This window comes from Ambystoma mexicanum, chromosome 1p (genome assembly GCF_040938575.1).
Source record: "Ambystoma mexicanum isolate Mex_15411 chromosome 1p, UKY_AmexF1_1, whole genome shotgun sequence".
In the NCBI taxonomy this organism is placed as follows: domain Eukaryota; kingdom Metazoa; phylum Chordata; class Amphibia; order Caudata; family Ambystomatidae; genus Ambystoma; species Ambystoma mexicanum.
In genome coordinates this window covers 1,014,617,443-1,014,633,194 of record NC_090921.1, presented here as the reverse complement: position 1 = coordinate 1,014,633,194, position 15,752 = coordinate 1,014,617,443, and the positions used below count along the sequence as shown (strand labels likewise).

At 48.6% G+C, this 15,752-nt stretch overlaps 1 protein-coding gene across 1 annotated transcript in view; it reads left to right on the top strand.

Annotated features, from left to right (window-relative positions):
- RANBP10 (RAN binding protein 10) overlaps nt 1-15,752 on the top strand; it is a 1,189,242-nt gene that overhangs the window by 1,152,342 nt on the left and 21,148 nt on the right. The window contains exon 13 of the mRNA XM_069655248.1: nt 5,987-6,098. Within this exon, the coding sequence (XP_069511349.1) occupies nt 5,987-6,098 (112 nt within the window). The remainder of the gene's footprint in view (nt 1-5,986; nt 6,099-15,752) is intronic.

Below are 15,752 nucleotides of genomic sequence, written 5' to 3'. Positions count from 1 at the left end.
TGCAGGGAGGTGATGCAGCTCGAGTTCAGGGCCGTCCAGCAGGAAGTTTCGATCTCGGCAGTTCATCTGGCCGGAGACGACAACGAGACGGCGGACGCTCTGAGCTGGCAGAGCACGACCTCTCACGAATGGGAGCTGGCTCAGAGGATTCTCCTGGAGATCTTCGCCCTTTGGGGGACCCCTCAAGTGGATCTCTTTGCCTCCAGTGTCAACCGGAATTGTGAAAGGTTTTGCTCGCGGGAATTTCCTCCAAAAGGAGCCTTAGGAGACGCATTTGTGGTGGAGTGGTCTTTCCCACTGCTGTACGCGTTTCCTCCAGTCCCCGTCATCCCGCAAGTGTTGCGGAGGTTACGGAGGTTCGGTTCCCGGATGATCCTCATTGCTCCGGCGTGGGCCCGGAGGACGTGGTACCCGGACCTTCTAGACTTGTCCATCTGCCCTCCACGTTGTCTTCCCTACCGAGACGATCTGCTCTCGCGGGAGGGGGGGGTCAGGTTCTCCATCCAGAGGTCAGATCCCTCAATCTTCACGCTTGGCTTCTGAAAGGTTGAGGTATAAGGATTGGGACCTCCCTGAAGACGTGATGGAGGTGTTGCTCTCGGCCAGGCGGCCGGCAACAAAGTCTCTGTACCGTTGCCGTTGGAGAAAGTTCTGCGACTGGTGCAGAGTTCAGAATGTGGATCCTTTTGAATGCGACATTCCCATGGTTTTGTCTTTTTTGCTTTCTTTGGCCCACAGGGGCTTGCAAGTGGGGACCATTAAAGGTTACCTAGCGGCGCTGTCCATATTTAAGCGCTCGTCTGAAGAGTGTTCCTATTTTAAGATTCCTTTAATTTCGCAGTTTTTGAAAGGGCTCACTAATGTGTTCCCTCCGTCACCTTTTTTGGTGCCAGGTTCGGATTTGAACCTTGTTCTTAAGTTTCTTATGGGTGCTCCGTTTGAGCCTTTACATTCTTGCCCTTTGAGGCTGTTAACTCTGAAAACTGTGTTTTAAGTTGCGGTTACTTCCGCTCGCAGAGTGAGTGAGTTACAGGCACTTTCAGTTAAGCCACCCTTCACTGTGTTTCACAAGGACAGGGTTGTCCTTAGAGTTCGTCCTTCTTTTCTTCCGAAGGTGGTTTCGGAATTTCATTTGAGCCAAAAGGTTGTTCTTCCGGCGTTCTATCCTCCTCCACATCCTGGTAAGGAAGAGGAGATGCTCCATAGGCTTGATCCTAGGAGAGCGTTGAGCTTTTATATCTCGCGCATGTCCCGGGTCAGAGTGGACGATCAACTTTTCATTGGTTACGCTGGAAAGCGTTTGGGACAAGCTGTGACGAAACAGACTTTGTCTCGTTGGATTATTTTAGCTATCTCAGAGTGTTACCGCTTGGCGGGTAAGGACCCTCGGGCTGGCTTGCGGGCCCATTCTACCAGAGGAGTGGCTGTGTCTACTGCCCTGCAGAGGGGAGTTCCTATTCGTCACATCTGTGATGCAGCCACCTGGGCTTCAATACATACTTTTGTACGTCACTATTCCCTCGATTCCATCAGAGGGCAAGATCTGGCCTTTGGCAAGGCAGTTCTCTATTCCGCAATTTGATTGGGCATGCTAAATTTGTATTCTAAATTCTTTCCCACCTCCTTGCTTGGTACTGCTTTGGGAGTCTGTCAAAGATATGGAATACATCGGAGGACCCAATCCCCTCGAAGAACAAGTTACTTTCTTACCTGGTAACGTTCTTTCGATGGGATGGTCCGACGACGTATTTCATATCGCTCCCTCCCTGCCTTCCCCGCTGCAGAATTTCTTTTGCGATTGCAGCTTGCGTTCCGCAAGGCCTTGTGTGTCTGACTGGCAGAAAACTGGTGGCACACATTCTGGAAAAAAACTATAACTGAGGCTATGGGCGTCATGCGTCCTACTTTTCACATCGGGTGACGTCGGCCGTCGGAGGAGGTCCTCTGGGACGGCGCATCGACGCAGGACGCAGACGCCAAAGTGATGGGGGGGTTCAAAAATTCCTGCTGAGGTTCTGCCAAGACATGTGATTTCTCTGCAGTGGGACTGGCATTAATGGTATACCTTTTATCTTGCGCAATAAAAAGCCGCCTACCACCACATCCCCTGTTTTTTCTGTAACTCTGAGCCTCACCTTCATTGGAGCTTTGCCTTGTTGTTCATGGTGGATGATCTTAATCACTTTCGGTTTTAGTTTGCAGGGCATTACAGTCCTCATGTCCCTCAGCACTAATAATTCTTCTGCTATTGAGAGTTAATTTCTGAACACAAACTTGCATTTTAACCACGCCTGAGCTTCTGCTGTTTGAGATTGTGATGCGAGAAATTGCCACCAGTTGTTAGGAGAACCTTTTTAATGGCCACAATTGCTAGTCATTGTTGGTCACTTTGATCTTCCTCAGACATGGTATGGTCTACAGCAGGTTTCATGACGTGCCAAGCAAGTTACTTCGTATTAAGTGTTCTGTATTTCGTTGTTACAGTAGGATTCTTTGAAAGACAGTGTGCTGAATTGCTAGTTCCCAGTGAGTTGTATTTCATAATCTTGAAGTTGTGGTAGGCACTTCTTAATAGACTGGAGGCTGTTCATTCAAAATGGGGTAAGTGACTTGCGATCTGTAACCTTCATCAGGAAATGCAAATGTAAACATTCTCAAAGCACTGCCATGGCGTCCACAATTTGGGAATACTTCTGCTCCGCCGTAGAGTGCCCAACTCGCGTAGGATACCGAAGCAGATGTTTGACTTGTGCTCTGGTAGACTGATGCAGAATGTTGGGATTAAAAATTCTGTTATGGTCGCAGGTACACTGGTGTCCTTGTGTTGGTGATGCTCCTCTGCACATCATCTTGGTCAATCGACAGGGATTCTTTGAGAGTAACTACATTGAGGATTAACTGCTGCCCACATTGGTTCTTCCACTCTACCCCCGCACAGAAACCTAATTTCTGTTTGCAAAGTGGGTGGGTATTTTTTTCAGGTCTTGCAACACTCCATTTGCCATAAGGACATGGCTGAAAATCCCCAAACTGAGTTTCACGAACATGCAATTTATCACATTGGGGTTAAGATTGTTCTCCTGCATACACACTGTGATCACTTCTAGGCAATGATGCTTTTAAAATGCTGACGTTGCCAGACTATGAATTTAATTTGGAACCCCTTGAAAGACAGTTAATACGGCCATTTCTTCCAACGGTGTCCTCAAGGACTTGACCTGCCGAGAAGACTATAAAGCTTGTAGAGATGGAGGGCCACATGAGAGAATGTGTTGAGGAAACTCACTTTAGGATGAAATAATACCTGGTTATCACCTTGTTGAAGTGTTACTTGGCGAAGACTGTGGATACTTGAAGGTCCCAGTTAGGAAAGATTTTCTTTTTGCTCCTTTCCTCTCATAGACTCCTATGGGACACCCTTTCCTTTTATTTTTATTTTTTTGTCATGCCCTGACTTTTTAAAAGCAAGTAAAGCCTTCTGCTTTACTTCCCTTGTGCTCATTTTTATGGGGAGATTGTCCAAGTCCATATTTTCTTTGTTATATAAGTCCTTAAGACTATCAGTGCTGAGACTATCTCTATTTATGGATTTCTTGTATTTTTACAACTGCACCCATCCCCTTAAAAGTGAAGTGCAGTTAGGATACCTTGTATCCTCTCTTTTTTGTGTGTGGAACTTTTGGATTACAAGTACAATGTGACCAGGGTGGGCTGGGGACAGTGGATGTTTTTCGACTGTGTTTTGCACTTTTTACACTTGCGCTTTTTACTCTTGGAGGGGGGGGGGCGCTTTCTGGTCCCAGTCCGCATCCTGTTGCCTGAAAGTCTGTTGCTGGACGGAAAGCGTGGCTATCCATGATTGGTGCGTGCACCCCCACTGCATTGTGCGCAGGGGTTGGACATCATTTTATTTGTTCAGGGGGACCTGCCAGCCATGCAAGGTGCTATTCCATACATTGAAGGAACGCAGAAAGGGCTGGATGGTGTTTGCCCCCTTCACTCCATCTGATATGTGCGCGTGTGTGCTGCCACCCACCCCCATCTGGGTGCACCACCCTGGCACTTCCGCCTCCTTCACACGCAAATCTCAGTGCGCAGGGGTTGAGACATCATTGTATTTGTTCAGCAAGACCTGACAGCCATGCAAGATGCCAATCCATAAATGGAAGGGCAGTTCAAAGTGCTGGAAAGTGCTTGTCACTTCATCCTCTATCATATTTGGCCACCTTGTTCTTTAGTACCCAACACTCGCCAATCTAGACCTGTCAAAGTAACATTAACTTCAACTAGGTGTTAAGGAGTCAGTTGGATTTTGACACTGGAGGCTAGAGAAATATTGATCAATGTTGCACTTTCAATCAGGTTTTGCCTTTTTGTTTCAAATCATGTTTCTTATTCAGGTGAAGTTCTTCAAATCCTCATTGGTGCACACAGGAATTCTTTTTTTTGCCTAAATCATAGATGACATTTTCAACTGGAGGAAACAAATGAATGAGCCTCTGAAAGGCCGCACTCTTGCATCTTTGAGTGGGGTTTCTTTGTATTGGCACATGAAGTTGTTCCTATGGCAACATGTGACATTAATTTAATATATGAAAGTCTGTGTTTGTAGTAGTCATTTCAGCATGCTGTGTTGCTGAACACCAGGCTCTCTCGACTGGATATTCCTATTGTGTTTTCAAAGGAAATACTGCTGCTCTCAAAGAACCCTTCCTTTGTTCCAAACATGGTGTCTGCTTGTCACCTAAATCGGGAAGCTGTTGCAAAATGTTTTCTGCTAAGAGAAATTGTCTCCAAACACTTGTTGTGTTAGCCCACTTAGATAGTTCTTGGCATGATCCAAACAATATATTTCCTGTGGAGGTTCCTCTACCAGTAACTGCGAACAAGGCACCAGTTGCTGGTTGGGTGGTGTCCAGCATATTCGAGTGCCACTCTGAATGACTTCACGACTTTTTTCTATTGTGTACTTTGTTTTTAGGATTAATCCAGCATCTTTGGCTGTTCAGTGCCATGTGCTAGATCTGCAGTAGCCACACATGCAGCAATTATTGATGATGATCAGATTCCTGTTAGCTCGAGAGCTTTTGCTCATTTGTTCAAGATATCACAAAGAAACTGTTTAGGTACAATTTCTATTTATTTTTATTTTGTTTTTTAGAACGTCCCTAATACCATACCCGAGTTCGGTTTCTAAGCACGGATCTGGGATTCAAACCTCTGTTGCTCTGCGTTGTCTTGCTTCCAAGACCAGGGTGTTGCCCCTGTGCTACCCCCTGTTCACAAATTGTTGCATCTGTGCTGCATCCAGGAGTTCTTCAAGAGCTCTCGTACTACAAAAATCTAACCCTGGAGTCTGACGGAAAAGGACCTGAATGAGTTCAAATCACTTACTGTAGTGAATCTTGTTCAGCGTACCTTCCTCCAGACAAAGCACCCTCTCTCCATCATGATACACCAATACCTCAAGGAACTTCTGTAGATGAAACTGACATTAGAAAGGAAGCCAGTGTGTGCAAGAAAGGGAACAGCGGCTTTGGTTCAGGAAAAGCTACAACTGTACTCCGCCACCCAGATATGTTCCTGCTCTTTGTCTGCTTCAGGCTCCCAGACGTCTGGAGGAAGGGGGTTGGGGGGAGATGAAGTAAGGGGTTGGGGGGGTGAAGAGTGGAAGAGCTCTATAGCTAGTAGCTTAATTCTGGCACAGTGTGGGTAGAGCCCTTTTTTTTCATGTTTAAAAGGTTGCTTACTCAACATCCTCTCCCTTTCAATGCCTATATTTCCAAACTTGCTGAAGGAAGCACATTCATTTAACTTTCTGTGTAGATCCTCTCTTATGTTCACAGAAAGATTTCTGCCATTGCACAGATCGTTACTGTATATTTGGTGTGTTCAATGAGCAGATTTCTGTTGATTAATCATGGCTTGTGTGATTTTAAAATTCTGTGATTTCTAATATAACGGCTTTTTTTGTGCTTTTTTCTAGGATGCTTTCAGCTTGTTGGCATATTCAGACCCATGGAACTGCCCTGTTGGCCAGCAGTTGGACCCAATCCAAAGAGAGCCAGTTTGTGCTGCTCTCAATAGCGCTATACTAGGTAACTTGTATGTATTTTGGAATTGGGGTGGGGAAAATTGCAAAACTTAACTTGTTGGTGGTTAGAACTGAAGTTCTTCCACAAAAAGTACTTAACTTGTAGGCTTTTAGTAATTAAAGTTATCTACCTACGTTTTCCAATAATTTTACGAATTTTCATAGGTTTTAAAGTCACCCTTCATGCACAATTTAGGCCCCTCAAACCAGGGTATTTTTACTAGATTTTTAAACCTAATTTGTGTGCATTTTGCATGAATGTACATTTCTGTAAGTTTCAGAATGTGGACAGAGGGTTCTGTTCAAATTGCCTATCCTCCAGTCGGGTCCCTCTGATCCTCCATGATCCATGCCCAACCCCTGTTTACAGGAAGGAGGTGGGCAGTCATACGATTAATAACCCCAGCCAACAAATGTTTTTGATGCCCCGTCTGTGATAGTAAACGCAAGTTCAAGTGCTTGTCCGTTATATGTTGAAGATGGGAAGGCTCAGTACCTATGTGGAAGATAGGAAGGCTCAGAATCTTCTCCAGACTCTTCTACTGTTCCACTCTCTTTTTTGGACTCCCTTCCTCACACCCTGCCCCCCTCAAATCCATCTACCACTCCGCTATCCGCTCCCTCTGCCTTCTCTCACCTCACCTCACGACTCCATCTCCTCTTACCTTGACTCACTAGAATGGCTCCCTTTTCACTCCCAGCTTAAATTGAACTTCCTCTGTCTATTTCTCAAAGCCCTCTATTGTCTTGCCCCTCCCCATCTATCCTCCCGTCCCACTTTCTACACCCCTTTTCGTTCTCTCCGTTCTGCGGATCTCTTCCTTCTTTCTCCTCCTCCACCCTGAGCCCCTTCCCGCTTCCTCTCCTTCCAATTTCTCGCTCCTTTCCATTGGAACAGTCTTCCCCTGCCCGTCCGCTCTCCTACCTCCTACCCCTCATTTATCACTTCTCTAAAATCCTACCTCTTCCATTCACCCCCCTAGCACCTTTCAGCTTCCTCTCTCTCTCCACTGAATCCTCCTCCTCCTTCTAACCCTCCTCGCTCACTTTAGTCCCCCTCCACATGCACTCAACCTCACCAATAATGTAAATTGTTCTTTGTAATGTTTTCTGGTTTGATTCAATGTCATGTATTGCTTGTTGTAGTTGCTTGCTCCTCATGTAAAGCACTTTGGCTTAAAGCACTATATAAATCTAAATAAGTACAAAATACAAATACCTTTTGAGCTTCAAAGCATGAGTTTCAATAAACTGCAATATCCAGAATGAGCAATTAATATATAGGAGCTACTAAACAATATTCACTACTGTACTTCCATAGACACGTGTTTACACAATCCTCTTTTGCCCATATCTGGGAGGGGTTCATTCTAGAAACAGAAATGTAGAGTGTATGCTATACTCGAAGCATACAGACTGTCTTTGAATTCTAGAGAAGCCGCCTTATACGGTAGAGTTGCTAGAAAATACACCTCTTAGGATTACAGGAAGAGGTGATGTTGGAGATCTTTCTGGCTATATTTTTTAGTATCTCGTGGTATTTTTGTGATATAGTGGTATTGTTGGTATAGTGGTGAGCCTAACTTCAGAGTACTGCATGATAATTCTTCTTTTACCGGAATCACTAACTGTAATCAAATACTGGACATTTATTACACTCTAAACAATTAACTCATCCCCTCATGTGGTATCTTATGTACAATACCACCTTATGCCCTTTTGGCTTGCATTCCAGAATACATTTACCATGCAAATGAAACACGAACATTCATTCAGAGCCTCTAAGAGCAACACAATTTACGACGACTAACTTTGCTTTTATATGTGTTTACTGCACGTTCTGCATCTCTGTATGCCAACCCACTAAAGCTGAGCACAGAATAAATACGCTGAGGCAAATTCATCTTTTCAAATTGTTATTCTTTATCAGAAGGTAGAAATAGGCAAGTTACACAGAATGGCATGTGCATCCACGTCGTAATTCAAACATAAGCAAAGCCTTTCCTGCTATGAGTTTCAAAACATTCTATTTGTGATAATGCCCTGAGTTCTGGCAAGCCAGCATTGGTCTTGAACTTCGCAACAATAATTGGCAGAGCACAGGTTTGTCACATCTGAGTTTTATCGCAGCAAAACCTGGAGAAACTTGAACACAGTTTTACATCCGCGTTTAAAATGAAATTATGCAGCACCTAAAAATGAAATGACTTTCCCTATTCCATACTATCTAACATGAAGCATTCACTCATCAGCTCTCTCCTCAAATTGACTGAACTTAACAAAGAAATCTGTAGTCGTGTGTGCGTCTTGAACTACTCTCGACCCCAATCTAGTAGCCAGACAGAAGAACTCTTATTTGGTTCACTCCCTTTTTGCCTGGAATGAACCCTCTACCAGTCTTTATGTTCCCGAAGTCAGCCAGCGGAAAAGAGCGCCTGGGACAAACCACCTTTAGACAGCTGCCAGCTCCCGAGCCAGTGAATGAGTGACCCAGCCCTTTCTGCTGCAAGCCTTTTTCTAAAACCTCATGTGTCATTCAAACCACACCTCCCTTTTTGTCAGCCAGCCATCCAAGAATGTTCCGACCGTGTCCACCCTTACCACTTAGAAGCAGAAATAATAGCTACATCTCAGTGCCATTTTCCTGCTCTGAATGTTTTTTTTAAACAATGTAATGTCTTTAGTAGAACGGATCTCACATTCACACTTCTGATTTGTCACATCCCCATTCAGACAGCGCAGCTTTAAGCCTGCTTTAGTGTTTTTCATTCCCAAACTACAATGCATTTCCATGGAGGGGCGATCAAGTTAGTCATCCTCTTCGGCCCCAGTGGGCAAGGGATTGTCTTGTTCTACCTCCAAGAGCCAGTCCGTAGCACGATCCACCACGACTACCAGCTCTGTAGCTGAGGGTACCCAGCCTACCGGATCCACCTTCGAGGTTGTGGTGCAGGGCGATTCAGCTACCAGCCGAGGGCTGTGACCCTACCAGAGCCATCTCTGAGGTTGAAGCTTATGATTCAGGCTCGAGGACCGAGGAGTGGCCTTGCATGTCTGAGCCAGCATGTGGCACGGGGCCTTCGTGCCCAACCTGCCATGGGTGTGGCACAAGGCCCCAAGATGGTGGACAAACATGTGGCTGAGCGTGCTGGGCCGATGGCCATCTTGGATTTGGGTTTCGGGTCTCCCCGATCCTTTGCCCACGCAGTGGGCCATGCATGAAGGTTCCAGTCACTTGCCTCTGGGAGCGACAGCAGACTTTATGGTACAGGTGGTTGGTCTCCACAAGGTTACATCTACCCCTCACAGCCTTACAGCTACATGCCCCCAGGCTCCTAGGCTCTTTAATATGGAAAGGAGGCCCAGCACTGCTGAGGACTGTGCCCCTCGTGATCCGGAGGCTTGCAAGGACCGCTTCTTCGAGCGTTTCCTCGTCCTCATGCATTCCCCGCAGATGACTAGGCTACTCAAGGGTAGTCAAGGAAGTGATACCACAGGTGGTACCTCCTAGGCCTGCGCATCTGGGGTCTCCTCCGATTCTTCTGGTGCTTCTGTTGGCTGTTCCTCCCCCGGTCCTGGCCCTGCCGGCGCTTCAAACCCCTCAGCCTCCTGTAACACCAACGCCTCCCTCGCAGCAGCCAATGGATCCACAGCTATCTTCAGGTCCAGTTCAGGGGGAAAACCCCTCTGGCTCTGGTGTCTAGGGTCCAAACTCCCAGTCTGTGGTGAAAGCGACGATGAACCCAGGATGAAAGAGCCTTTGGCCTCAGTGAAAGTTTCCGGACTGTCATCGGGGCCTTGCAGAGTTCTTGGGGGTCCTTCAGCCAGAGGAAGCCCCCCAGGAGTCGGGAGTGCGAGCAGAGGTTTTGTCCAGAGGTGCCACGAGCCGCTCAGGAATTCTGCTCCAGAAGAATGTCCTGAAGGTAGCGAGAAAAGTCTGGGAGAAGCCCAGGACCAACACCCAGATGAACAAGCAATTGGACAGCCAGTTCAAGCTTTTGGATGGAGAGCCACTCCTCCTTGCATTCTAAAAAATCATCTTCATTCTCCTCCGCAGGGGCATCCTCCAGCTGTCTTTCTAAAGAGGACAAAACCCAGTCTTTTGGCAAGTGTTGTTACCTCAACTCCAGGCTGCATTTGCGGCAGGCCAACACTGACTCCCTCCTAGCCGCAGCGAACCAGAAGCTGTGGCGAGAGATCGGGGAGTTCCTGCCCGACCTCCCTCTGGAGAGGCAGGCCTGGCGAACACCCAGGCATTTGCACAGGACCTTATGGAGTCTTCCACATTGGTCGAGATGAGACGGACAGTGTGGATGCACGCCAATAACTTCTCTTCTGATGTGCAAGAGAGAATCTTGGATCTTCCTTTGGAGGGGCTGGATGTTTTTTTCATTTGTCCACCAATGACGGAAAAGAGCTCTGCAGACTGCCAAGTCCTTGGCCAACTTGACTATACCAAGGCAGAAGTCCTTCCCTCATTCGCAGGGTAGGACTGACTTCAAACCCTTCGCTTGGTATCACTACATATTATCCCCACCAAAAATAATGCTGTATATATGGTCGTCTGGAACGGCCATAGGCGATATTTTTTGGGGAGGGGATAACTTTTGGAGTTTTTGGGAGCAGGGGTTGCTGTCATGCCTACCCCTGGGGACTCAAGTCCAGCAACCCTGGAAGCAGGCATCAAGTTATCCTAAGCAAGCCCAACAACCCCTGCTAGGGGCTATTTGGGTCCAGTCCTGCCGCCTATGGCGCCAGGCTCATATGGCAAGTACGTCCTAGCGACATAGGCGCCAGGCTCATAGATTAAAACTTACCTGATGCAGACCATGCTGCAAGAGATCCAAGCCAAAAGAGGCTTGAAAGGGACTACTTTACTTAGGGACTATTTTTTACTCGGGCGGGGCTGGGGAGGAATACTTACCTGGGACTACTTTGGAGGCTATTTAAACCACGCCCAAAGAGCAGCACACGCTTCACGTTATTCTGCATCCAGCAGCGTAACGCTCACCATGCCTGCAAGTCTGCATCCAGCCTTCTGCCATGCCCGCCTCGAGTTTGGAGCTCTTAGAAAAAGGGAGAAAGAAGGAGAAAAGGTTAGAACAAGAGCAATACCTTTGATCCTTACCTGAATTCCCGATCCATCACGCCTTCGAGCTGGAAGAAAAAAGTTATTTTATGCGCCTCGCCTCGCCTGCTGCAGCGCCGCGCTGAACTCGCAGGCCTTCGCAGCGTCTTCACATTCCACCACATCCTCCTGCATGTTCCCGCCGCACTCCGGAACCTAAGGAGAAGACAAGAACAGCAAGGTGAGCCAAGGCAATACACAGAGGAATATTAGTTACCCCCCCCATAGACTTACCTGATTTTACCACCGGGGGTACTATTCCTCTTCACGGGTTGGCGCAGCTTCCACTGCATCTTCGCCGAACCCCGGCCCCTAAGGGGAAACAAAAGGACAGCAAGGTGAAACAAAGGGACTAACAAGGGGAACCCCTCCTCACCACAATAGACTTACCTGATTTTACCGCCAGAGGTATTATTCCCCGAGACTTCATACTTTCTCTCAGCGCCTGAATAAGGGAGAAAGCAACAGGTTACATATTGACATTCTTTTATCGAACTGTGTTGGAAAATACAAATCCTTACCAGAATACTACCGGTTGCCACGAGGAACTCTTCATTAGGGTGAAGCTGCAACCTGCAAGGAATCGGTCAAGAGTGAAAGTCAGGCATTTGAACTCTTACAAACTTTATACTTACGGCGTCTTGCCGGGAATCTCAGAGTCAATATTGTTCTGGAAGTCACCAATTCCTTCGAGCCAGTGATGCAACTGGTTATCAACGCGCCCCTGCGCTCAATGCAGGATGGAGAGCTCATCTTTTCAAACCATCAGAAGAATATTCCTACGGGCCAAGCAAACGAAGCTAGGTGGGCCAGTCCTGTCTGTCATCTCGGCCCTACGCGTCACATTGGTGGAGACCGCAGCTGTCCAGTTCCGATCAACGCCTCTGTGGGAGCCAGGTGAGTGTAACAGTTGCGGGGGTGTCCCCCTCTCCTTTAAAAATTATGGAGGGTGCGGGGTGTCCCCTGCAGGTTTCATGCCTTAATATCGCCGCAGAAATATGGCGATATATTTTCGCCGATATTAACAAATGGAACCCTTCGCTTTAACCGGCTTCAAGGGGTTTCAAGAGCGTGGTGCACAGAGGCCCGACAGGTCGCCCAGCGACCACAGGAGAAAACCGCTGAGGAACTTGCATGTTTTTTTCCACTCCCCTGCCTCCGCTCCTGCCTGAACCAGCAGAAATCAGTGATTGTAATGGTCGGGGAACACAGCTCGCCTGTAAGGAGCTGGCTGGCTATCTTTCAGGACAGCTGGAAGTGTGGTTTAGAGAGTCCTTTGATCCTTTCTATATTATCCACTGGCTTCAGTCTTCATCTTCCTTTCCCTCTACCTCCCTATCCTCCTCTGCTTCAGATGGGGGTCCCGCCCATTTTACACGAGATCCTCTCCTCTCTTATAGAGATGTAGGCGGTAGAGCCGGTTCCTCAATTAGACAGGGGCTGTGGCTTCTACTCCAGGATTTTTGTGGTACCCAAGAACAACCAGGCTGGCCTGAGGGTGGGTACTTTTGGACCTGTCATTTCTAAACCTATCTTTACCACTTGAATGCTTCAAGATGTTTACTCACACGCTCACAGCCCTAGACCTCAAGAATGCCCCCTTCATGTCCCCATATTCCAGCTGCATCGGAAATTTCTGAACTTCATGATTGTCATACCACTTCCAGTACAAGGTTCTGCTTTCAGCCTCAATTCAGCCCCTCGTGTGTTTACGAAGTTGATGAATGCGGTGGCTGGTCTCCTCCGCATGGAGGGTCATCACTTACACTCTTATCTGGACGGCTGGCTGGTCAGGGCCAGCTCGCCTCTCGCCTGAGGGGGTGGTACACTCCTGCCAACGGCTGCCCGTCGTTTTTCACCAGCTGGGGTTTTCCCCTCAACTGGTGGAAGTCGAAGCTGACTTATGCCCAGGATCTGGTGTTCCTTGGAGTGTGCTGGGAAACGGCTGTGCAGTGGGTGTTCCCCATACTCGATGGGCTCCTCTCCTTCCTCAAGGCTATAGGGCACTTTCTGGCCATATCCACCTCACCATGGTGGTTCCACATCTTCCAGGACTGATGGCATCTTGGGTGCTCACGTTCCAGCATTCCCGCATCAAGAAGAGGTGCCTCCAGCTCCGCCTGAACGCCAATTAGGACCATGAAATGGGGTTGCAGTCAGACAGGATTCTAATCCCCCATAACCCTCCCACTCCCCCATGCCCCGCTCCTCCCCAATCTTTGCTGGTGGCTGATGGACTGCAATGTGGCAGTGGCAGCACCCTTTACCTAGCCAGAACCCACTCGGGTGGTGATGACGAATTCTTCACTTTCGTGCTGGGTCGCTACTCTGGAAGGCTACTCGGGGTGGTGGGCCTGGCGCTTAAGGCCTTTCTGCCTCATCAGGGACAAAGCGGTTCTTGTCACGACCTTCAACCACAACTGTTTTACCTGAACAAGCAGGGTACAAGCCGATTTCTCCCTCCCCCCCCTAACCCACTGTTTGCATGGAGGTGGTGGCAATTTGAAAATGGGCCCTTACGGAAGGGATTTGGATTTCCTCAGTCCTCCCCTGGGGATAGCAATGCAGAAGTGACCGGCTCAGCTGCTTGGGGTTCAACCCCTAAGAGTGGGAGTTATACATCAACTCCATGTTGTCCCTGTTCCAGAGATTGAGGGGCTTGGGGGTGGGGTTCCGGGTTTGGACTTATGCGCAGCTCCTCTGAATTCCAAGTTCCCCGGTTTGTCTCTTGGACAGGCCGGTGTCGGTCCCTGGGGGACAGGTTACATTTCAGCTCTGCAGGCACGGCCGCAGGTGCTATGCGTTTCCTTCTCCACCGTTGCTCCATTGGACCCGCTGCAGGTTCAGTGCGTTGGTGGGCTGCAGCCTCATCCTGATTGTCCCGCACTGGCCATCAAGGGCGTGGTTCTCATATCTGCTGAAGTTGTGCTCCCAGGGACCGGTCCATCTTCCAATCCCCAGCATGGGCTTCCTAACGCAGCAGAGCGGGGGATTGGAGCACCCAGCCAAACTGGCCCTAGCGGCCTGGTTCCTGGCCAGTTGAGGCTCCACCATGCTCGATTCTCTGCTGACAACTGGGACATCATTCAGGAGGCAGTCTACGTGAGCCCAGTCAGCAGGATTTTGCCACTGGGCTCGCAACAAATGCACAGTCCCCTTTACCTGCTTCCTGGAAGACGTGCTAGCTTTTTCCGCACATCTGGCTCATTCTGGTGTTTGGGTCGCCTATCTGGCGGCCATTGGGGCCAACAAGAATTCCCCAGAGCATGTTTTTTTCAGCAGATAACCCTGTGATAAAGGCCCACCTCAAGGGGTTGTCGAGACTTTCCTCCACTACATAGGCCTAATCGGTCTGCGAATCTTAATGTGGTTTTTGCAGCAGGGGGCGTGGCTAAGCAGCCATGCAGTAGGACATGATTCCTGTTGCTCCTGCAGATCCGACAAAGATCCTGTCCTGAATGGCGGCCACAGGCTGGCTGGCACCTGATAATTCACCACTGGATACATAAAGATGTGCACACCTGTGTGCAAACATAAAACTGCAGGAGGGTTTATAACGACGATCAGGCCATCTGAAGTTCCTGACGCAGCGAGCAGCCATGGGCGCAAGATGGCGGTGACAAAAGGACAATAACATTCGTGGGCCGAAGCGTCACAACACAACTGCTGCGGTGAGGGACTGTGATCTGCAACGGCCTGGTTAGATCGCACACAGGATTGATACTGAGGGCGGGTCCCATGGAGCCGGACTGGGGAGTGAGACCATGGAATGTGCAGAACCTAAGTCCCAGTGAAAAGCGTACTTGTTGAAAGAGGAGCGAGGAAGCTCTTGCGGGCGCAAAGAAAATCGAGGCGGCAGAGGACACAACAGGTGATGGGGAAGAAGAGATGAGCCCGCTCGATACAGATCAACCCACAGTATGACAGCACCGACTGCACTTTGGTAGCAGTGAAGATCCCACAGGGCGTGAGATGCAGAGCTGAGCCTGCAGTACACCGCCCCCCCCCCGGACGCCGTACCCGTTGCAGACTGGAACAGGTAAACAAATAGTGAAAATGGTGCCCGGACCACGGCAGGCTAAACGAGAGTGACTGCATATGTGGCAGCTATCATAGGCACAATACATGCCCTGCAGCAGTTCTAGATTCCTGTCAACACAGCACTAAAAAGGGGTCTGTGTAGGTGCCAGGAACGTGGACAGCACAGCTGTTGTGACACACACACTAACCATGGAATCATACCAGGGACATCGCCAGGACTTGTGCAAGAAGTAGTGGAAGGTATACTGTAAGACTTCCACACAAGTCAGAACACTACAAGCGAGAGGTGGCATTCCGTCCATGAGGTGCTGAAGAACAGAGTGAACATGGCTGCTAAACATATATGAGAGCATAACGCACACGGCTCTGCGCCACGGGAATGAAGGGAGTATTCACGAATGCACGGTCTTCGTTCGGAACAGAGGAGGAGCTGCAGAGCAAGTTGCCAACGTTCGCAGACACAGCTGGATCCCTCGACACGGAGGGAAA